At 38.0% G+C, this 22,167-nt stretch overlaps 9 protein-coding genes across 9 annotated transcripts; 7 read left to right on the top strand and 2 right to left on the bottom strand.

The window, feature by feature from the left end:
- Positions 1–604: 604 nt before the first annotated feature.
- KQ657_000857 (uncharacterized protein) lies at positions 605–2,719 on the top strand (the record flags this gene model as incomplete). The annotated part of the gene is given in 6 exon segments (XM_043191680.1): positions 605–1,709; positions 1,845–1,925; positions 2,321–2,330; positions 2,413–2,453; positions 2,470–2,482; positions 2,713–2,719. 6 exon segments carry the CDS (start codon positions 605–607, stop codon positions 2,717–2,719), a joined length of 1,257 nt encoding a protein of 418 aa, XP_043048987.1.
- Positions 2,720–2,772: 53 nt separating this feature from the next.
- On the top strand, positions 2,773–5,844 carry MSH3 (mismatch repair protein; the record flags this gene model as incomplete). The annotated part of the gene is made up of 1 exon (XM_043191681.1): positions 2,773–5,844. The coding sequence occupies one exon, from the start codon at positions 2,773–2,775 to the stop codon at positions 5,842–5,844; it is 3,072 nt and encodes a 1,023-aa protein (XP_043048988.1).
- Positions 5,845–6,023: 179 nt separating this feature from the next.
- On the top strand, positions 6,024–10,418 carry POL1 (DNA-directed DNA polymerase alpha catalytic subunit; the record flags this gene model as incomplete). The annotated part of the gene is made up of 2 exons (XM_043191682.1): positions 6,024–6,032; positions 6,060–10,418. 2 exons carry the CDS (start codon positions 6,024–6,026, stop codon positions 10,416–10,418), a joined length of 4,368 nt encoding a protein of 1,455 aa, XP_043048989.1.
- A 337-nt stretch (positions 10,419–10,755) lies between these two features.
- On the top strand, positions 10,756–13,254 carry SNF5 (Snf5p; the record flags this gene model as incomplete). The annotated part of the gene is made up of 1 exon (XM_043191683.1): positions 10,756–13,254. One exon carries the CDS (start codon positions 10,756–10,758, stop codon positions 13,252–13,254), a length of 2,499 nt encoding a protein of 832 aa, XP_043048990.1.
- Positions 13,255–13,495: 241 nt separating this feature from the next.
- KQ657_000861 (uncharacterized protein) lies at positions 13,496–14,477 on the top strand (the record flags this gene model as incomplete). Its single annotated transcript, XM_043191684.1, has 2 exons — positions 13,496–13,501; positions 13,602–14,477. 2 exons carry the CDS (start codon positions 13,496–13,498, stop codon positions 14,475–14,477), a joined length of 882 nt encoding a protein of 293 aa, XP_043048991.1.
- Positions 14,478–14,738: 261 nt separating this feature from the next.
- KQ657_000862 (uncharacterized protein) lies at positions 14,739–15,818 on the top strand (the record flags this gene model as incomplete). The annotated part of the gene is made up of 1 exon (XM_043191685.1): positions 14,739–15,818. One exon carries the CDS (start codon positions 14,739–14,741, stop codon positions 15,816–15,818), a length of 1,080 nt encoding a protein of 359 aa, XP_043048992.1.
- A 165-nt stretch (positions 15,819–15,983) lies between these two features.
- Positions 15,984–16,937, bottom strand: CTP1 (Ctp1p; the record flags this gene model as incomplete). Its single annotated transcript, XM_043191686.1, has 2 exons — positions 15,984–16,822; positions 16,910–16,937. 2 exons carry the CDS (start codon positions 16,935–16,937, stop codon positions 15,984–15,986), a joined length of 867 nt encoding a protein of 288 aa, XP_043048993.1.
- Positions 16,938–17,216: 279 nt separating this feature from the next.
- On the bottom strand, positions 17,217–18,395 carry TFA1 (transcription factor TFIIE subunit; the record flags this gene model as incomplete). Its single annotated transcript, XM_043191687.1, has 1 exon — positions 17,217–18,395. The coding sequence occupies one exon, from the start codon at positions 18,393–18,395 to the stop codon at positions 17,217–17,219; it is 1,179 nt and encodes a 392-aa protein (XP_043048994.1).
- Positions 18,396–20,103: 1,708 nt separating this feature from the next.
- Positions 20,104–22,047, top strand: HCM1 (Hcm1p; the record flags this gene model as incomplete). Its single annotated transcript, XM_043191688.1, has 1 exon — positions 20,104–22,047. The coding sequence occupies one exon, from the start codon at positions 20,104–20,106 to the stop codon at positions 22,045–22,047; it is 1,944 nt and encodes a 647-aa protein (XP_043048995.1).
- Positions 22,048–22,167: the final 120 nt, after the last annotated feature.

Consider the following 22,167-nt stretch of genomic DNA (forward strand, 5'->3'; position numbering starts at 1 on the left):
TCAATCAAGTACTATAGTATATACTCTCTCACAGTAAATTATATACCCCCCAATAGGATTTCATAGACGTTGTATATATGCTAAAGTCACTGGTCTAGGTTATAAATTCCACTCGGGTTTACTAAGACGGTGCCCTGTTTGTATGGCTTTTGTTTCCTCAAATTTGATTTTTGTTCCTTTGGATGGCAATACGGTGGTCAATACTCTTTTGGTTTGGTTAACGACGGAGGGAACATGGGGCTTGATAATTTGTCGTTCTCTTTCTCATTTTCGGTCGCGCAAGAAGCTTTGTACCACTTTGGAAGACGAAGTGTAAGTGGCCGTATGTGGGGCCAAAGAAGGTAGTAATATCGAAGTTAGACTTGGGAATTTCATTTCATTATAGTAGTCACTGATATACATTCAAGTATATTTATAAGCACTGGTGATAAATATATACATGTATACGAGGGCCGTATATCATCAATCATCTCAAATATATATAAGCCTTAGAAGAGTTCCTGATATCTTCTATTGTTAACAAATCAGTTCTATTGTTCAGAACTACCATAGGGGAATAGTGATAGCTCGGCTCAGTTCCATTAACTTTCCATTCACATATGTCATGTTGCAACCTCAGGAGCGTCTCCGACTAGCAGTCATCGAAGGAAACCTTCCTATTGCCAAAAGGTTGCTTTCTCGTTTCCCAGAACTTTGGCTCAATATAGATTATCAGAATAACGGATGGAGTAACCTACATTACGCTTCAAATGGTGGTAATTACCTTGTATGTTTCCATCTTATATCTCTCTATAATCATAGGCAGTCTGAATGCAAGGATCTTCAAATAACACCGTTCGATTTGTTAGCTTTTGACCAAATGCTGGTTATTCATTTGGCTGCTGAAAACCATCATATCCAAACTCTTCATTATCTTTTACAAGAATTTCCTGGGTCTTTTTGGCTCAATTCCCCTGGTGGGTGCCATGGTCGAACGCCTTTACATTTGAGTTGTATCAAGGGGTTTCAAGAAGGAATTAGACTTTTAGTTGAATATGGAGCTGATCCCGCTATTAAAGACAATCTAGGTAATACTTCTTTACATTATTTGTTTGAGTATGAACATATGGAATGTGTTTGGGCGATTCATCAAGTGATACTTCGAAACGCAAAGTCAAAGGATGAAGCCGAGGCTTTTTTGAACAAATTGGAACTGATAAAGAATAATAAAGGTTCTACAGCTCTTGATTATGCTCCGTCTGTTGCCTTTAGAAATCAATACAAAAAGAGGAAACAGCATGTATTGTCTCAGGATTTAAATGGGACCATACTTGAATTAGCTGACTTGGTATCACGAAAATCAGCGTTAACCTTAGATGAAACTAAGTCTATTAGTTCTAAGGGTACTCTTACAAGCACTGCTACTAATGCCAATTGTAGTTTGTCAAATAAGTTCCCAGTAATAGAAGCTGATGTATATCCATCACTGGATGACGAACTTATTACAAAACGTGCACATTCTCAATCTTTACCAACTGATCTACCTCAACCAACTAAGATATCAGAGCATCCTACAACAACAAGAAGGCGTTCTAATACGACAATTGCAAAGGCTTCAACTGGAACTCCTCAACCTCCAACAGCCACATGTGGGGTTTATCCTAAACCTCCACCTCCTCCCCTTAAGTCCATTACTATTTCTCCAAGTATTAGAAACAGTTCATTTAGTCGTGAGAATCATTCCCCACCAATCTCCCCACAATCAGCAAGTACTACATCTAATCCATCCAATTATGCGTCATCTTCACCGTCTCATTTCAGGAGAAAATATAGCAACAATAGTTCGTTCATGGCTACGCCTCTAGTTGAAAATGTTACATTAACTGAGTCACGTCCTTTCAGTGTTGTGTTACCACAATTACCTCACAATGATCTATCTAGTTCTGGTTCAACTGCTCCTAACTTAGCTACATATACTCCGTCTCGTGGAGAAGCAGTACAATCTACAATGCGACAACAGAATCCACAATCGCAACCACAAACTCAGCTACACCATCAATCAGTACCTCATGCTCAACATACACTACAGTCACAACCACATTCACAGCCAAAAGCAGAGTCTCATTCGCAGTCACAGTCACAGTCATATTCCCCACCCCCACTGCAACCAGAGGGAGTGAACCAACCCATGTTCAAACAAATGATTCCGATATTCCCTACTAACGGGCACATATCATATCAACCTTTAAAGCCAATTCCAATATCAACAACGGGATCATTTCCATCTACTATGTTTTCAAGTACAAGTACATCACAACTGATGACTCCTGACAAAAAAAAGAAAAGTACAAGTGAGTCACCACCATCAATGGCATCTTCAAATGGACAAACTACAAAGCAACGCTCTGAAAGGTTTACTGAATCAAATACTAGTGGTAATCTGGCCCGTTCCTCAATCCAAGGCAGTGACAGTAGTGCGCGTCATTTTAGAAGACCGTCAAAGGTATCTACTACATCTTCACCATCTTCTTCACCATCATCAACATCAGCTTCAGTATCAGCCACACCACTGCTGGCATCTGCTTACGAGGAATCTTCAGATTCACAATCAGTTGCCTCTAGAAGAAGTACCATAAACTGTATAAGTTTTAGTAGAGTGCGATAACTACCAAAGGACCTCCTGATCTTTCGCGACTTCATTGAATTTTTCACGCGTAACATGTACATATATAGACTTTAGTTATAGTGTACTCTGTAGTATATACATCCTTTAGGTAGCTAAGAACGTAACATATGACTAAGAAGGTACAAGCTTCGATCAGTAGGTTCTTCACTGCTGCGCCTCAGAAGAAGCGAACATTTGAAGAGGTTTCACAGGCACATCAAGTGGTCAAGAATAATGAGACTAACAATGGAAAAGTACCTAGGAAGAGACTACAAAACTTCACGTTTACAAAGTCATCAGGGGTGTGCAAAAATGATAGAAGTAATGATAATGAAGACGATAGTGTAACTGAATTGAGTGGCAAAGAGAACGCACTTGTTGCTGAGAAGAAGAAAAAAGAACTCACTACAACCAAACTGTCTAATTCTAAGAGACCAAGCAAGCAGAAGATTACGTATACTCCATTGGAAACACAGATTAGGGATTTCAAGGATGCTCATCCAGATAAATTACTTTTATTCCAAGTAGGATATAAGTATAAACTATTTGGTAAAGATGGTGAAGCTGGGTCTAAGATCTTGAATGTAATGTATGTGCCTAATCGAGAGAAACCCGAGTTCTCTTATTGTACGTTTCCTGATTTCAAATTGCATATTAACATCAAGCGAATACTTACTCATGGACATAAGATTGGAGTGATCAAGCAAATGGAATCTGCAGCTATTAAGGCCGTTAATAAGCAACTGTCTCTGGATAATGTGATGAAACGACAATTAACAGGGATATACACTTCTGGTACATATATGGATGATGAGTACATTCATAATGGTGGTGATATTTCTCTTGCTGGAGAAGAAAACCATTCATATATAGTTTGCATTGTTGAAGATGAAGTTGACAGTAATTCCATTGGAATTGTTGCCGTACAGCCATTGACGGGTGATATTATTTGGGATTACTTTGAAGACTCCTTTTCAAGACATCAGTTACAAACTCGGTTATCAGTGATAAAAATCAGTGATCTACTAATAATCAATAGTTCAGAAAAAGTGTCTCATGATACGCTGAGAGTGTTACAACTGCTAGGAGGGATAAGCTTGAACGAAATCAAGACGGTTGCTGTGAAACCAGAAGTACAACTCAGAGAAGAGATTGCTAATTACTTTGATACTTTAGATGAACAACATGGAGGTTCCTTCAAGCATTTGGAGAATTATTATCTGGTTAATTTCCCGTTACCAATACAACGATGTATTAACGAACTTATTCAATATTTAAATGAGTTTAAACTTAGCAGCTTGTTCACAAAGACTGATAACATTTCCAAGTTCACTGACCCAAAAAAGTATATGACATTACCAGGGAATGTCTTGAGTGCATTAGACATATTTGTCAACTCATCTAATCCAAATAGTGAGAAAGGCACTTTAGTATGGCTTCTTGATCATACCAGAACTAGGTTTGGATCTCGGAAATTGCATAAATGGATATCGCAACCTTTGATTGACCCTATCGTTATAGAGCAAAGATCTTCTGCAATTGAATGCTTAGCGTCTGGGTTTGATTCATTGGTTGATGTATTCAAAAATTTTCTAGAAAAAATAGGAAAGACTTATGATCTTGATGAGTTACTTATAAAAACTCATTACTCTTCTGTGTATGAATCAGGAAAGATAAGTCGTCAAGATATTTATCACATGTTGAGATGCTTCCAGGATATTTTGGATATGGTGGAACGGTTCAGGAACCATATAGAAAAACGTCCATTTAAATCAGAAATGGTAACACAGTTATTCGATCAATTATTGCAATCATCATCAAATGATTGTGTTACTAAGTTACTTGAAAAAATTAATAAGGCATTCTTGGGGATTGAGAATAAGAGCATTAATGAGATTAAGGTCAATTTCTTTGATTTAGATAATGCATCTTATCCTGAAATAGAGCATGAACAATTGAAAATTGAGGAATGTGAACAAATTTTGGATGATGAATTAGAAGGCATTCGGAAGTTATTGGGAAGGTCAACTATGGAATATGTTACTAATAAGAATGACAGGTACTTGATTGAAGTTCGAAATGGAAAACAAGTGGATGCCCTTCCAAAGGATTGGGTCAAAATTAGTGGTACTACTACAGTTTCTAGGTTCCGGTCTCCAGAAATAACCAATGCTTTCAAGTTGTTGCAATATCATCAAGAATTATTATACCAGAGATGTGATGAAGCCTATTTGGGATTTTTAAAAGAGATCGATCAACAATATACTTTCCTTACTCGAATAGTTGATATTCTTGGAAATATCGATTGTCTACTTTCCTTAACGGCTGCAAGCGTACTTGGTCAAGAGTATGTCAAACCCGTCATAAACCCTGATAGTCAGCTTATAAAGGCCAAAAGGTCTCGAAACCCTATTATTGAGAATCTCAAGCATAATAAGGCTGGTTATGTGGCTAATGATGTAGATATCGATTATGATGGTAATAGAGTTTTGATTATTACTGGGCCTAATATGGGAGGAAAATCTTCTTATGTCAAGCAAATTGCTCTCTTGGTGATTATGGCTCAAATAGGATGTTATTTACCATGTGAATCTGCTGAAATGGGTATATTTGATTCCATATTTGTTCGAATGGGAGCTTCTGATAATATTTTAAGAGGGGAGTCTACATTCATGACAGAAATGTTAGAATGCAGCAATATCATCAATAAGATGACCGACAAATCGCTTATTATACTTGATGAAATAGGAAGAGGCACTGGAACTCAAGATGGAATTGCTTTAGCCGATTCAATACTACGGTATCTTATTGAATGTGATCAAACACCGCTTACATTGTTTATCACTCATTATCAAAGCTTGCATTCACTAGAAAGCCATTACAGTGGTGGTATTGTTAGGAACTGGCATATGGGATACTTGGAAATGAAACAATCAGATCACGGGTTTCCTGAAATAATCTTTTTGTATACTTTACAGGAAGGCGTAGTCAGCAATCTGTACGGGTTGAATGTTGCTAAATTGGCGGGGTTACCAATTGAATTGATTAAGAGTGCTTTTGATTATAGTGAAGAACTAAAAATATCAATAGAAGAAAGAGATTTTCAAAATAAGGCCATTGGGATGGGCAAACTACTAAAAGACATATCAGATCCTCTGTTTAAAGTGAGTATGGATTCAGTGTTGAAACTTTTTACATAGATAAAACATTAATACAATAGCTTTATATTCTTTTGGTGGTGTTCGGGTGTTGCAACGCGTTTAGATCAGAGTCGCGTTCTCAAAATTCAAATATTTTAATGCGATGTTACCTATCACTTTCTATAGTAGCCAAGGTATCATAAAATCCTCAGCCAAGGTATCTTAAAATCCTTATATCAATGGCCAAAGTTGATAAGTTAAAGAGACTCAAGCAGCTACGCGAAGCGAGGCTAACCGGAGCCAGTGTGGCTAATTTTGCCGACGAAGCTGACATGGATGACTCGCGTATCTATGACGAAGTCGATGAAGAAAGTTACCGTAAGCATAAACGAAATCAATTGATGAACGATGACTTCATTGTTGATGACGATGGTGAAGGATACGTTGACAATGGTGTGGACGAATGGGATGACAGCACACGTCCCCAATATTATAGTGACGAAGAAAACGGTGTTGATAATGATACATCGAAAAGAAGTAAAGCCAGAAAGCATAAGCCTACTAAAGTAAAAGAAACAGCTCAAATTTCTAATTTCTTCAGTTCCATGCCATCCAAAACTTCTCGAGTTGAGAAGTCAAAACCTAAAATGGATGTTGCTATAGATGATATCCTTGATGATTTCCTGGTAGTAAAGACGAAGAAATCTGTTGCACAAGCAACTCTTTTCCTGCTGGCACCACAAGGAACTAAAAAACATAAACTAGCTACTACATTCTCCTCTTCTTCGAAGAAGCCTAGAAAGAAGTATTTTTCAGATGATTTTGATATGGAGGAAGGAAACGGTTCCTCTTCTATTGCTGAGATGATCGACACCCAACCAAGTTCACCTGTTAAAGTTGAGTCTTCTCCCTTAAAGGCAGGTAAAGAAAATATAAGCCCAGATCATGAAAAATCCACCATCCCATTGGATGACAATAATAACTTTGATGACGAAGATGATGTCAGTTCCAGTGAAGATGAAATTGTGGTCACAAGGAAACCAAGGGCTTCAGGGGCTGTTAGAAAAACACTGGGTGTTGTCTCTTCTGTTAAGCTTACACCATCAGCTGCCTCAATTATGTCTTCCCCGTCACAATTCTCAGTAGTTAACAATACGGAAAAGGTGGAAGAAAAGCTTATTCATGATGAAGAATCCGATTCATTTAAGATGTTCTGGTTAGATTATGCAGAGGTTGATCATACCTTACTTTTGTTCGGTAAAGTATTAACTAAAGGCGGGAAACTTATTTCTGGTATGGTTCAAGTCAATGGTATGAATAAAGAGATTTATTTACTTCCAAGAGAAACTCGCCTAGTCGATGGAGAAGCAACAGATGAGCCAGTTACTCCATTAGATGTTCACAATGAAATAGATGGTCTTTTCAGAGACACTTGGGGTTTAGACAGATTGCTTTCCAAACCAGAAACAAAATCATATGCATTTGAGTTACCACAGATCCCTAAAGAAACTCAATATTTGAAGGTATTCATACCCTTTAGACCACCAAAGCAAAGAAATTTTGTTTTACCTGCCGATATTGAAGGTGAAACGTTTAGTCATGCTTTCGGTACTAATGCTAATTTGTTTGAATCATTTGTGATACAGCGTAAGATCATGGGTCCTTGTTGGTTACAGATTTCTGGAGGTGACTTTGAATCGATAAAGAATTCCAGTCATTGTCAAGTAGAAGTTTCCATCGAATCACCTAAACACATTTCGCCAGCTCAGGATCCTCCACCAGCACCATGCTTAAATGTTTCTTCTATTGCTGTTCAAACGGTCTTAAATAATTCATCCAACTCTCAAGAAGTTGTTGCTGTTTCCTTTGCTACTTACAATAATGTACCCCTCGATGCCCCAATTGATGAGGACTTGAAACCCGATGAAAAAATTACTTTAGCAAGACCCGTTGGATCTATTGCTGCACCTCCTGGGTTACAGCAATTGGCTGAAAAGCAGAATGTTAATCTTAGACTCCTTCCTAATGAACGACTGCTTTTAAATTGTTTAGCAGCCCTTGTGAAACGAGCAGATCCTGATGTTTTTATTGGACATCGATTAGAGAATTTTGCCCTTGATGTTCTTGTTCATCGAATGTATGATTTAAAAGTTGGATCTTGGTCAGTTTTCGGGCGTCGATTGAGAAAGGCATGGCCAGATCGTTTTGGTAGAGCAACTGGGTTTAATAATAGTTTACAAATTCGAGAAATCTTCCAAGGAAGATTACTCTGTGATATTGCAAATGAAATGGGTCAATCATTGACTCCTAAATGTCAATCTTGGGATTTAGTGGAAATGTATGATATTGTTTGTAATAGGAAACACCCTTCTTTGGAAATTAATTATCAAGAACCAAAATATGCAGAAGATGCAAGTTTCTTTATGATGGCATTATCAGAAAATAGTACACAAGTGACTATGATGGCATCCATTGCATTCAATATTCAAATTTTATCATTATCCAAGCAACTTACTAACATTGCCGGTAATGCTTGGTCTCATACTTTAGGTGGTACCAGAGCAGGTAGAAATGAGTACATTCTTTTGCATGAATTCTATAATAATAACTATATTGTACCTGATAGGGAGGATAAATTCCACAAGAATTCAAGTGTGCAACAGGCAGCTTCAATGGAAGCTACGGAAACAGATGCTACCACAGCTACATCGAATAAAAAACCTAAATATCAAGGTGGGTTAGTTTTTGAACCTGAAAAGGGATTGCATAAGAATTTTATACTTGTGATGGATTTTAATTCTTTATATCCTTCTATTATTCAAGAATTCAATATTTGTTTCACCACAATTGAAAGAACTCAGTTCAATATAACTCATGATGAAGACCATGATATGCCTCAATTACCTGAAAGAGATTTGAATATGGGTGTGTTACCCAAATTGTTGAACTCTTTGGTTTCACGTCGTCGTGAAGTTAAAAAATTATTAAAGGCTCCATCATTGACTAACTTTGAAAGAGCACAATTTGATATCAAACAACAAGCTTTGAAGTTGACAGCCAATTCTATGTATGGATGTTTGGGTTATGTGAATTCTCGGTTTTATGCCAAACCTTTGGCAATGTTGGTTACCAACAAGGGAAGAGAGATTTTAATGGATACAAGGCAATTGGCTGAATCAAATGGATTACGTGTTGTTTATGGTGATACTGATTCGGTCATGATTGACACCGGTGTACAAGATTACAAGGAAGCGTTCATGATTGGAGAGAAATTCAAAGTTCAAGTTAATGAAAGATATCGATTGTTAGAAATTGATATCGATAATGTTTTCAAGAGACTTTTACTTCATGCGAAGAAGAAATATGCTGCAATGAACGCTAGCATTAACAAGAAAACTGGCGAAGTTGAAGCTTCATTGGAAGTTAAAGGTCTTGATATGAGAAGACGTGAATATTGTCAATTATCCAAAGATATTTCAACTTTTGTATTGGAGAAAATTTTATCTGATCTTGATCCAGAACAGTCTCTTAGTGAAGTGTATGATTACTTGGAAGAAATGAGCTTGAAGATCAAGAATAATGAAATTAATATCAACAAGTTTAGGATCAATACGCGTTTGTCTAAAGATCCAAAGAATTATCCCAATGGGAAATCAATGCCTCCTGTTCAGGTAGCCCTTCGGTTACGGGAACAAGGGAAAGTTGTTAAGGCAGGAAGTGTCATCACCTATGTTATAACAGCTCCCCCATCAGAGAGAAATGACGATAGTAATAGCATGGTTCAATCACCTGCTGAAAGAGCAAGAGCTATACAAGAAGTGGTCAAGCCAAATTCTGGGTTCAAGCCTGATGCAGCATTCTATTTAGAGAAGCAGATCTTTGCACCAGTGGAAAGGTTAATTGAACGTATTGAAGGAGTTGATATGATGAGGATTGCTAGTGCCTTAGGAATAGACACTAAACGGTATGTGAATAGATTAAGAAACTCAGAGACAGTAGGAGGAGAAATTGCACCATTGGAATCTGGAATTTCAGATGCTGAAAGATTCAGACAATCCAGTTATTTTGTTATTAATTGTCCTTCTTGTGAGAAAGCCTTTAGATTTGGGGGAATTCTTGCTTCAAAGGATTATAAGGTTACTTTCAATGGGATTCAATGTACTGAATGTGATCACATGTTTAGCGTTCTTGAGATCAATTCTCAACTTGAGGTCACTCTTCGACAACACATTTCCCTCTATTACGCGGGGTGGCTAGTGTGTGATGACTCTGCTTGTGGAATTCAAACAAGACAAATTTCAGTGTATGGGAAACGATGTCTTGGAAGTTCTGGTAAGGCTCATGGATGTAAAGGTATTATGAGATACAAATACAGTGATAGAGCCTTATATAATCAACTTTTATATTTCGATGCGATTTTTGATGTTGATAAGGCTAAACTGGGTCAATTACGTCCTATTTATGATCCATTTGCGGCTAATCCTCCCTCAAAATTACCTGGAGGACAAATTGATGCTCTTGCTGAACAGAATCGGATTTATTTTGGCTATTCAAAAGAAGTGGTTCAAAAGTATTTGGGATCTTGTGGACGTAGGTACGTCAATATGGGTGCACTATTCGAGTTTATGAGTTGAAGATTTAAATATATAGTAAGGACACATTAGGGACGTGTACTCGTTTCAAACAGTTAAAATTCACCTATTATTCAATTCAATACCGTAATTGAACACAAATGATACTGGGAAAACCTTGCTCAAAGTCCCATGATATGGGGTCGTAGTTTATTCAACATTTTTGTTTTGTCATCTCGTATGCATATGGGTTTATTGTTCTTTGGCCCGTTGGTGAAGACAATATAACTTCTTAACTGAAAGGTCGTGCGAGGGCATAAATGAAAAACGTTATAATGAAGATACAAAAAACGCCAAACATAGTAATATATGTACACCTAACATCCTCTATATTGTGGACATGAACAACAATCAGTTTCCCAACAGGGGTGGCAGGCCGCAACAACAACCACAGCATATGCCTAACATGGGCCAACAACCTCAACAGCAGCAGCAACCACAACAACATCAACATCAACAACATCAACATCAACAACATCAACATCAACAACATCAACAACATCAACATCAACAACATCAACAACGACTTTCCATGCTTCCTCCCCAATTCGCTAATATGACCCCACAACAATTGCAGCAATTGAGACAACAACCTCAATTCCAGGCGTATTTGCGTAACTACTTGCAGAGACAGCAGCAATTGATGGCACAGGAAAGACAACATCAAAATAGTGGAGGAGGAGGAGGTAATGGGACTGGTGAACTTGTAGGTGGGCCCAGCAAAGCTAACATGCCTCCTCAACAACAAGGAATGATGCCTCCTCCAATGGGCCAACAACAGCTGCAAGTTCCTCCAGTAGTTGGTGGTGGACAACAAAAGATGAGAATGGCTCAAGGAATGGATGGAATAGTTCCTGGATCAAATCCTCTTCAACAAACCTCACAAGGAATGATGCGTCCAGGTGGTTCTGAAACTGGACCTGCTGGCTATTCTCAACAACGAAGTGGTGGCATGGGTCCAGTATCAGTTGGCGGTGTGTCAAGTATGAATTCTGATGCGGGTATTTTCCCACCTGGGGTACTGCCTAATGCTCCCAATGGAATGAGACCAATGTCCAATTTGGGGGGTCCAGGAATGAATCCTGCAATGGTTGGTCCAAAAACTGCTGCCAGTTTTGTCCAGCAACAACATAACTCAAGAGCTGTCCCTCCTCATATGGCTACTGTTGGTGGAGCTCATGGACCTCCAGTTGGACCACCTCATATGCCCAACTCTCAGAATCAAGGTCCTCCTCCACCAGTTACACTTCCTCCCAGTATTGTTAATGCCATACCCGAGGAAATGAGGAAAGTAAAAGGCGTTAATGAGGCTCTTTCTAAGATTCCCTTTGAACTTATGTCTTCAACTACAGAATGGTCCAAAAAATTGTATGATATGGACGAAGAGCCTTCTACTGATTTGCGCATATATGAAGACACCATAACTAAGGACGCTGCCTTTTTCTCCAAACTCACAGGTCAAGTAAATAAGAACCGATTTCTTATAGACGATATGACTCGCGATATCAAGAACTATAGTGCTATCAAACAGTTGCGAGTTAACGCAATCAACTTGTCAAGTAAAAGACAATTTAATAATAGTATATGGGGTGAAGGTTATCAGGGTTATGGTAATGGTATTACAAACACTGCAACATCACTTTTACTTCCTGAAAGAGATGCTACAGACAGAGAAATTAATGATGCAGTTGCAATGCTGGAACACTCTCTTGTCCCAGTCAGGCTTGAGTTTGATCAAGAACGAGACAAATTCAAACTCAGAGATACATTTTTATGGGATTTAAATGAGAAATATTTATCAACTGAAGAATTTGTTTCTATGTTGATTGAAGATTATAAGTTTATCCCCAAGCATTATTTTGAAATGATTGTAAGAAGCATTAAAGAGCAATTAAATGACTATTATAAAAGGCCGTCTAAATGTCTTGGAGAATTGAGAATACCTATAAAACTTGATATTACTATTAATAATACTCAATTGACTGACCAATTTGAATGGGATATTTTAAACTATGGTGAAAATGATCCTGAAGATTTTGCTACTATAATGTGTGATGAAATGGCTTTACCTGGTGAATTTTCTACAGCTATAGCCCACACAATAAGAGAGCAAGCACAATTATATCATAAGGCACTTCATTTGGTTGGCTACAGTTTTGACGGCAGTGCGGTGCAAGAAGACGAAATCCGTAATCATATTCTTCCATCATTGCGATTTGTGGCTCCTGACTCCAAATATGTGGATGAATTTTTTTCAGTACTTCGAAATCCTCAATCTGTTGGTGATTATTCTCCTTCATTGGTCAAGTTGACCCAGTTAGAAGTGGAAAGACTAGATAAAGAAATTGAAAGAGATTCAAGACGTAAAAGGAGGCACAACATTGGAAACTTGGATGATTCACTTAACAGTTCCAGTGTGTCTTTGAATGGTGGGTTTGGCTTCAATGGTAATAATAATACAGGATTGGGCTCTCTCACCTCCGCCAGGGCAACTCTGTCAAGAAGAACTGCTTTACATGCAGCTAGAGGGGGGGGTCACTCACTTCCTGATCTTATTGATTTACCAAAGACGTATCGTACTCCAGCTCCTTCTTCAATATTACCTGGTGCGGTTGATTTGGGAACCCCAGATGTTTATTCCTATTTGGAAACACATGTTATCAAGTCTCATGTGAAGAATCCAAAATATGAACCTCCTAAACCAAAGAGTTTTAGTGTTCGAGTAGATAACCTTGATGATGCCTTAATAGTGCGCATCAAGTTAGCTCCCGAACGTTTCCCAGGATACGTGAGAAGGCCGTCATATGACTCTGATCCAGATTCATCATCTGACTATTGAACTGATATTCATTCCCAATTAGGAATGTCTTCATATTCAATTTAAATAAGACGTACACTAGGTAATTTCTGGTGATGGTGTACGAATATACTACAAAGTTAGGGGAACATCTGCACTACCATTATCAATGAACTTGCCTATTTTGGCACAAATGGATTGAGCCGTGGTACACACGACTGGTTGCCCTATTTCCCCACAGGGTCAACCCAACTTTTCATCTGGGGGGAGAACGAACCCTGTAATGGAGGTGGTGGTATATAAGGAGCCTTGTTCGACTTTTTTGGGGTAAGCAAACGTGATAAGTGTAAGATAGTCATTCAATTGATATTGCTCCAAACATGACAAAGTATGCATTGGTCACAGGTGCTTCACTGGGTATTGGATACCAGTTGGCTATCACATTGAATAAAAGAGGATACAAGGTATTTGGATGTGCCCCTGAATCGCATTTATGGGAAATGAAACCCTTGGAATCAGAGTATGGGATTGTAAGTTTCCCCTGTGATATCACCAATGTGGAGGATGTTAAGAAAGCTGCCACGTTTATTGGTGAACAGACTGGAGGTCGTTTAGATCTACTCTATAATAATGCTGGGATTGGTCTAGGGGGTCCGTGCCTTGAGGTTGAAGAAAAGGATGTGGTCAAGCTTTTCGAGGTTAATGTTTTTGGGCATATGTGGATGACCAAGTATATGGCGGAGTATGTGATTGCAGCAAAAGGTATTATTGTGTTTACGGCTTCTGTGGCTGCTAGAGTACCATTATCATGGCTGGGACCATATTGTGCTTCTAAGGCTGCAATTGATCAATATGCCAAGGTTCTTCATGCGGAAATGCAATCTCTTGGGGTTAGGGTTTATTCTGTCATCACCGGAGGTGTTGATACTGGAATTATGGATGTTGCAATTCAAGCAGCTATACAACTGAAATATTATGATGTCGATGGATTTTATGAAAGTTTAATAGCGGCTGCAAGACAAGCCAGAGATAAGAATATTCCACCAGATGCTTATGCCCAACAAATTGTTGGAGACATTTTAAATGGGGGATCCCGGTTTAATTTGTATCGTGGAGCACATGCGTTTGGGTTACACTTTGCTGATAGATACTTACCATTCTTCTTAACCAAGTTCTTTATGGCCAAATATTTCAAGCAAGACAAGGTTTTCTCTGGAGTTAAAAACCAATATAAGCTTGAGGAACGATCCAAGAAAACCATATAAAGTGTGATGGAATTCTGACTTTTAACATTAATTTATAGTTACAATACAACGGGCTCTTTGTCCATGTACTGCATGTATACAATCGTTAGTCGTCTATTTCTTATTTCTCATTCCCCTATAGAGAAATGTCGTTTGTAGTTGCGACATTTTGATAAAGCTCAAGGCTATGCATACCATTACAAACACTATTACTATTGTTTTAGTGGCTAACTTCTAACTACGACAGAATCGTTCTCTCTTTAGTCTTTCTTTATCTTCCAGATGGTGATACTGGATGAATATTCTCGACACGAGTCGGAGGAACCCAGAACTTTACATTTAAGCAACGACACTATTAATGACAACAGCAATAATGAAATGCATGAAGAATACAACCATAGTATAGAAGGCTTGCATTTAGATAGAGACCACCCGTTTAACTATTCCGCTCAAGGAAGCTCTACAGACATCAATACGCGTTCCGAAGGAGCTGGACACGAATCTGGTTCGTTTGATCTTGAAATGCAACAAATGGCATCCTTTGAAGTCAGACAAGAACGGGAACGATTGGAGAATGAAGCTATTGGAGGAAGATTATCACGATGGCTTCAACGTATTATACCCGTAAGACAAACTTATGAACGGTTACACAACGGGATTAATACTGGACGGTTGGTTTCAAATCAACCAGGACGATTCATAGGACAAGGAACTGATGGAGTATTTCGAAACTTGATGGCGAAACCTGACACTGATAGACAAGAACAAGAAGTTAGTCCTCCCCTGTATGAAGAAGCTGCTGCTGATGCTGCTCCTGAGTATTGGGAATCTACTATTATTTCACCCATGTATGAAGATGAAGTATTTGTCAAAGGGTTACCTGTTGGAAGTATAGCCAATTTCATGTGGAATATCTTGGTTTCCATAGCGTTTCAATTTGTTGGGTTTATACTTTGTTACTTATTACATACGTCACATGCCTCCAAACAAGGTGCTAGAGGAGGCATTGGGATTACACTTGTGATGTATGGCTACAATATTGTACCTAAGAACTTTGGGCATGTGGATCAAGTCCCCCATCGATATGTTCCTAAAGATCCCAACTCATATGATATTGATAAATCTGTGAGTATAAAGGGAGGACTTGATTCTTATAGTTCTGATCAATTTCAACAATTCAAAAAAGTGGTTCCCAACGATTCGTTCAACAGTGCACCCTATTTGGCTTATGGGACCATAGCATTGGGGTTGCTAATCATAATAAAGCTGTTGGTTGATTATTATAAGGTTAAGTTATTAGAGCGGAAAATGTTGGCGCCTCAAACAGAACAAATCAATCTGGTAACCGCGCTAGCTGAATAGGACATTAATAGCATATCGTAAGCATTTAAATCTTTATATTTTTATTATTATTATTATTAGTAGTAGTAGTAGTACGTCAAAGGTTGAACAGATATTAAATCTCTTATATGCTAAATGTTAAATATGTACAATTAAATCATCTTTTGATACCTCCCGAGGTTCACATCATTTCATGATTGTGATCATTTTCTCATAGATTGTGAAAACTATACCACCACTCAATACCAACCTACCTAATCTGGGTGTAGCACCTTTCCAGAAAGTCAAAAGCCCTTCCTCCCTAAAAATTTTGACGAAACAGTTGAGTGTAGAACTGTACAATTTATCAGACCCCAAGGCTTGCATTCTTGTCTTTACAGTATCAATAGGCATGGTAGTGTAAACGGTGATAATACCGGCAAATGAACCAACAAGAAATGTCGCAGCTGATCCTAAAGGTTCATTTGGCTTGTTGCCAGAACCTTGCTGGATCATTGTTTTAATAGCATTGTAAGACCCCAATCTAACTGCTTGATTCAGAGCTTGTCTTAAAGAAACTGGTACTAGCCCAGCATAAATTCCCTTGAATCCTAAATCCTTAACCAATTTTACAGACCCAGAAATTAACCCATTTTGATACTTTGGTTTGGGACTTTGTTTATCATCGATCAAAGCAGTCTTTATAGCTTCAAATGGTGTAACTGCTACAACAGATTCTAATAGCCCAGCCCCTAACCCGGCAATCACACCCCTAGGACCTGAAAGCTTGCCATTCTTATCAGCAAGTAATGACTTAATCATATCAAACCCTAAGAAACGTACACTAGCTTTAACAGTGTTACCCACCACAAATGCGGGACATCCAACATATAAACTACTTACACCTTGAGTTTTAGCCACATTATATATCAAAACAAGTGGGTTACGAGAGGCTGTGGATCCTTTACTAATCAATTGAAGACGAGTCTTAGCAAACTCGAAAGGATAGGTTACCACACCTTCCACTGCTCCAGCTGTACCACCCGCTATGAAAGACTTAAGGGGACTTACCTTTATTAGTGCGAATGTTAGTCTTTGGCTTCAATAAAAATGAATTTCTTGTCATTGCAAACTTACCTGTTGTTTCTTGTCGTCTGCCATATTAATTCAGCTTTATGATGTCAAGTGATCTTTTTCAGCAATGTACCTGATGACAATCGTTTAAAGAATTATTATCACCATTAAATGCGTATACTCATATTCGAAAATTTTTCAGCCCAGTGCACGCCACATTAGGCCGGCACCGGCATCAACCTTTTCTCTCGCACTAACTTATTAGTGCATAGTAGTCTTAACTGTATTATTGGAAGAGTCAAGTATTGTTAGATTTTTGAAGATTCTTATCTGAATGGGAAGGAATATCATAGTCTATTAATTTTTTTATGAAAGATCTAAGTCATCAAAATCATCAAAGTTATCATCATCTTCATCATCTTCCTCTTCCTCCTCTTCTTCTTTAGCTTGTCTATCCAATTGTGCGTAATATGCGGCCAATGCTTCTTGTTGTTCTCTGTCTTTCAACTCTGTTGCTGAGCCAGTGCCTTCAGGGATAGCTGCAGGTTCTTGAGGCATTGGAGTAGCCAGATCCCCTCTATCCAATAGTTCATCAGCTTCAGATTTTATACCTGGAGTCATTTCTCTTGATAAATTATCTTCAGATCCAGTTGCTATAGCAGAATCTTCATCATCCAAACGACCAATGATGGACTTCCCTACAGAAGACAGTGAATACCATGAAGGTAAAGCATTCTGTTCTAATTTTTGTCTTCTTTCTTCCTTTTCCATTTGTTCTCTTTCATAATTTTCATCATTAGCACTAATAGACACGTGTAAAGTTGCTTGAGAACGTGCAGCTGCTGCGGCCAGGGAATTGTTTGCCAAATTAGATCTAGATCTATTAGAAATACGACTAGAAATAGCATAGGAAGCCAGTGTAGCCGATTGAGCAGGGATAGTTTTCATCAAAGCCAGTTCAAAAGTGTTATCTTCAATATAAGATTCGTCTATACGCTTCAAATAAGTAATTATAGGATCAACTTGTTTCATTAAACGTTCCAATTTTTCTTGTTTCAAAGTTGCTTGTTGACTTGAATCGTCTTCAACCAATACTCCACCACAGGTATCACAAACAAAACTTGAACGATCATCACTTAACAAGGCAATTGCATCCAACTGACTTACTTTCTTGCCACAAATAGGACATACATAACCTTGAGGGTTCCCGTAATGTTTCATTTCATCTTTCAACAGATTAACAATCGAATGAACTTTCCACTTGATTGCATCAATAGTCTCTGTGATATGAATATAATAATACGTTTTGGTTGTAAGCCGTTGTTGAAGATTCTCTTCCTTCTGAATATGGTTAACAAGCAACCTATCTTCTACTAACCGATTGCAAAGAGCTCTAAGTTCTTTCCTTTGAATTCCTAGCAAATAGATGAGATCATCTTCACTTAAAACCGAATGAAGCATCACAGCATCAAGAATAAGTACATAAGGTTGTGAGTAGAATCCGCGAGCAACAAATCGAAGAAGCAACTTGACTGTATCATCCATGGTGGGGAGGGTTGGTGATGGTAAATGAAGATGTGCCTTTTGACTTACCTGGTGGTGCATAAATTTTCGTTCTCATATCAAAAGTATCAATTGGGTGTACAGGAGATGATTATGTAATCAGAGAGTTAAAGATCTCAGGATTTGCAATCGTAATCATAGCCACTAATTTATCTTGCATTCCTTGTGAAACACAGGCATAGCAATAAGAAAGGACTATGAGGAAAACAAGATTGTTAAAAGATGTTAATTAAGTATGGGTAATTGTAAGTGAGCATTTTGCAGGTGCATTTCTGTAGAACCAGGGAGCTTATTGCATAAAAGTTACAACCCATAATTCGTTGGCAGGGGGAGGAACTACAAATTTAAACAGTAAATTCACTACTGCGTACACATGTTTTTACTGGTTTTAAATGGTTTATTAAAGATTAATAGCATTAAGAAGGATAGTAGTTAATATACCACAATTGGTGTGAAAATACCGTAATAATACAACACTTGAAATAGTACAGTTATATTTGATAGTGGAATTCTAATAGAAACAATGGATGGTAATATTACCTTATTGACTTTAAATTTGTACTTTATGGTTATACCGAAAGCCACCATTGGTCTACTCACATGATGCATCGAAGGTTCTCAAGAACAATGTACATTATGGCACATTTTCGGTCCATTTCTTCGAGGAAAACGAGAATCGCGCACTTCGATTTATCTCCATACAAACTGATCTGGTGTACAGGTGCCATGAATGGTATAGAGAGGAGAAGACACACGACAGGCGTCAGACCACTATGGGGCCAAGTTCATACCCAATTGAGTTCTGAAAGTCCAAAGTACAATGCGATAAGATGGACTTGAATAAGTAAGGTTATAATGAAATAAGGAGAAGCTTATGATTACGATGAACTTAAATTATAATAGAAGGTTGCAGCCTAATAAGTACCTGGCATCAATTAATTCTTCATACCATGCGTTGCGGTGTGATATTGAGTTTATATTTTAGTGGCAACATCTTGAGAATACGTGAGCTAAGTGATTAAGCAATGGAATGAAAGTATACACATTTCCATCCTATAATTTATTATCTTGCTATTATTACTATTTTTATTACTAGATTGAAAGCCATTGTATGAATTAAGGACCATGATAGAGGACAATGAGACATGGCATAAGAGTTATAAAAATAATAGTAATAATAATGCGGCCCTCAATCAAATTACCAAATTTCAAGCTAATAATTGTGTCAGCACAGTTTTTGTCCCCTCTTTGTATATTAAATCCAATCCGTGCTACCATCACATACGCGAATCTTTTTCGCAATGTAAACGCCACAAAACCTTTTTTGAAATTGGTGTACCGCGTCGCAAAAAATCTCCTAAAAGTACAACCCCAAATAAAAGGGCAGCTGTAGACGGCACCTTATACGGGTGTATTACCCTTCACCAAAGTAGGCAAAGAAGGTATTAGTATTGATTTTATTTTAATCACTACTTGCGTTCTGCTTAAAACTTTACACATCAGCAACCAAAAGGAAACCTTACCCCTTACTTTACTATAGCTTTAATCTTTATCGCATCAAATCGTTACGTATCCATCCCATCTCATCATTAGTGCAAGAGGCATTAGTGAACTATCTTGAATGCCATCATCAATTATCTGAGTTATCGACCACTTCAGTAGCACTCAAGAGGCTTGTAGATGGATTCCAATGGCTCCCTACAATAATATTTTGAAGGACGCCACCAACGTCAACCCCTTTGCCGCTACCAGTACAAATTCAAACGGTTCACTCAAACACAGATTACCTCCACAACAATCATCATCATCATCATCTATTTACTATACTCAAGTTGCAGAGACTCCATCCCATCAAAATCATCATAGCGGACATATATCGGCTGTTTATGCTAAAAAACATATCACGACTCCTCCACATTCTGTTGTTCGCAAGTTCTCTGACGTTCTTCTTTACTCGTCGACTCCAGATATGGATTTCCCCAACAACAGAGATTCCAATACTATCACTGCCTCCCATTCAAATGCGTTCTTTCCTCCTTCAACACCCACAAATAAATATCCTATGGGTATTCAAGATGCTAGCAGTCAAACGTATGTTCATAACCACAACCACAACCACAATTCTGAGCTGACAAACTTGTTACATATTCAAAATGGATCTCTTTTATCACCTGCTTTCTCATCTCCACAACGTCCCTTGATCACCCATAGCCACAAGGTATCAGCTCCCTCAAATAATGATTCTGGCTTATTGAATTTATCCGTAACGAATTCAAGTTCAACCTCGGTGTCTTTGACATCAAATGTGGTTAAACCAAAGAAGAAAGCTTCGAAAAAGGAGCATACACCATTCGATGTTAATTCAGAAGATAAACCTCCATATTCATATGCTACATTAATTGGAATGTCCATATTATCACATGTCGATAAAAGATTAACTCTTTCTCAAATCTACCAATGGATAGCAGATACATTCAAGTATTATAAGAGAGACGAAGTGGGCTGGCAAAATTCCATTAGACATAACTTATCCCTCAATAAGGCTTTTATAAAAGGTGAAAAATCAAAAGATGGGAAAGGCCATTTCTGGTTGATCAAGAATGGTTGTGAGGAACAGTTTCTTAAAACAAAGAGTGGTCGAAAGTCTGCTTTTGACGAGGTTATGGATCAAATTAAGCATAATAATTATAATCATCGTGAGTTAGATACCACTCTGTCAACCCAAACGTCACTTACATCTTCAATTACGACTTCCACTTCTGGTGGTTTAACAAACCCCAAAAAGAAGACTCAGGGATCAACAATTGATACTACGAAATCATCAAATTCCAATAGTGTTTCCATCAATTTACCTTCACTGCCATTGCCTGCATCTGCTGAATATAGATCATCTCGCAAGCGTGCCTATGATGACGACGACGACGACGATGATGATCTTGATAATTTTGATGTGACTGTTGCAGACGAGGTAAGTACAAAGAAAGATATTCATACTGAGGATGATGAAGATAATACTTTTGTTATCAAGCGTCCCCGTATTGATGAAACTTCCACCGCCAACGATGAATCATTACATGGTGGTCCACTTCTTGCATCAAAGCATCTCACCATAACTTCATCGTTTAGTTGTGATTCTAATTTGGAATTATCACCTGTGCGTATTAATACTGGGGGCCCACTTTTAGAACCAATTACTCCAGCTAATTCTCGTCTTGTTCATGTCAATTGTTTATTACAACGCACACCTTTGTTTACAAATTCACAATCATTATCTGCATCATCGTCCGTTTCACGTCTGAATGATTATTTTAGTGGGTCATCTTCAATTGCCAACTCATTGCTCACAGCAGCATCACTGAATACATCAATATCTTATACATCCCAAGTTCAGAAAACCCCAACTTCATCGGCCCACATCCATGCTCGTACCCCAATAAGTACATCTTTAGGATCAAGTCTCATAAGAACACCATTACGGAAAACTCCATCGACTTTAATTAAAAAGTTATGGCATAATCTGCCTGGGTATTTGGATGAGTTCTATTACAGTCCTTTAATAAGTTCCAGTAATTTGAATCTGTATGATGATGATGATATGATCTTACGCAATTTTGAAAGTCCTAAACGGGATTAAAATGATAAGAAATGGGATGGGACTTGGTTTTGATTTTTGGTTGGTATTGAGAGGATACATTGTTTAATGTTTAATAGTTGGTTACTTCATTTACATGGTTAATTTTATTGGTGATTTTTG

The sequence above is a fragment of the Scheffersomyces spartinae genome, assembly GCF_019049425.1.
Source record: "Scheffersomyces spartinae strain ARV_011 chromosome Unknown scaffold_12, whole genome shotgun sequence".
Lineage (NCBI taxonomy): Eukaryota > Fungi > Ascomycota > Pichiomycetes > Serinales > Debaryomycetaceae > Lizanozyma > Lizanozyma spartinae.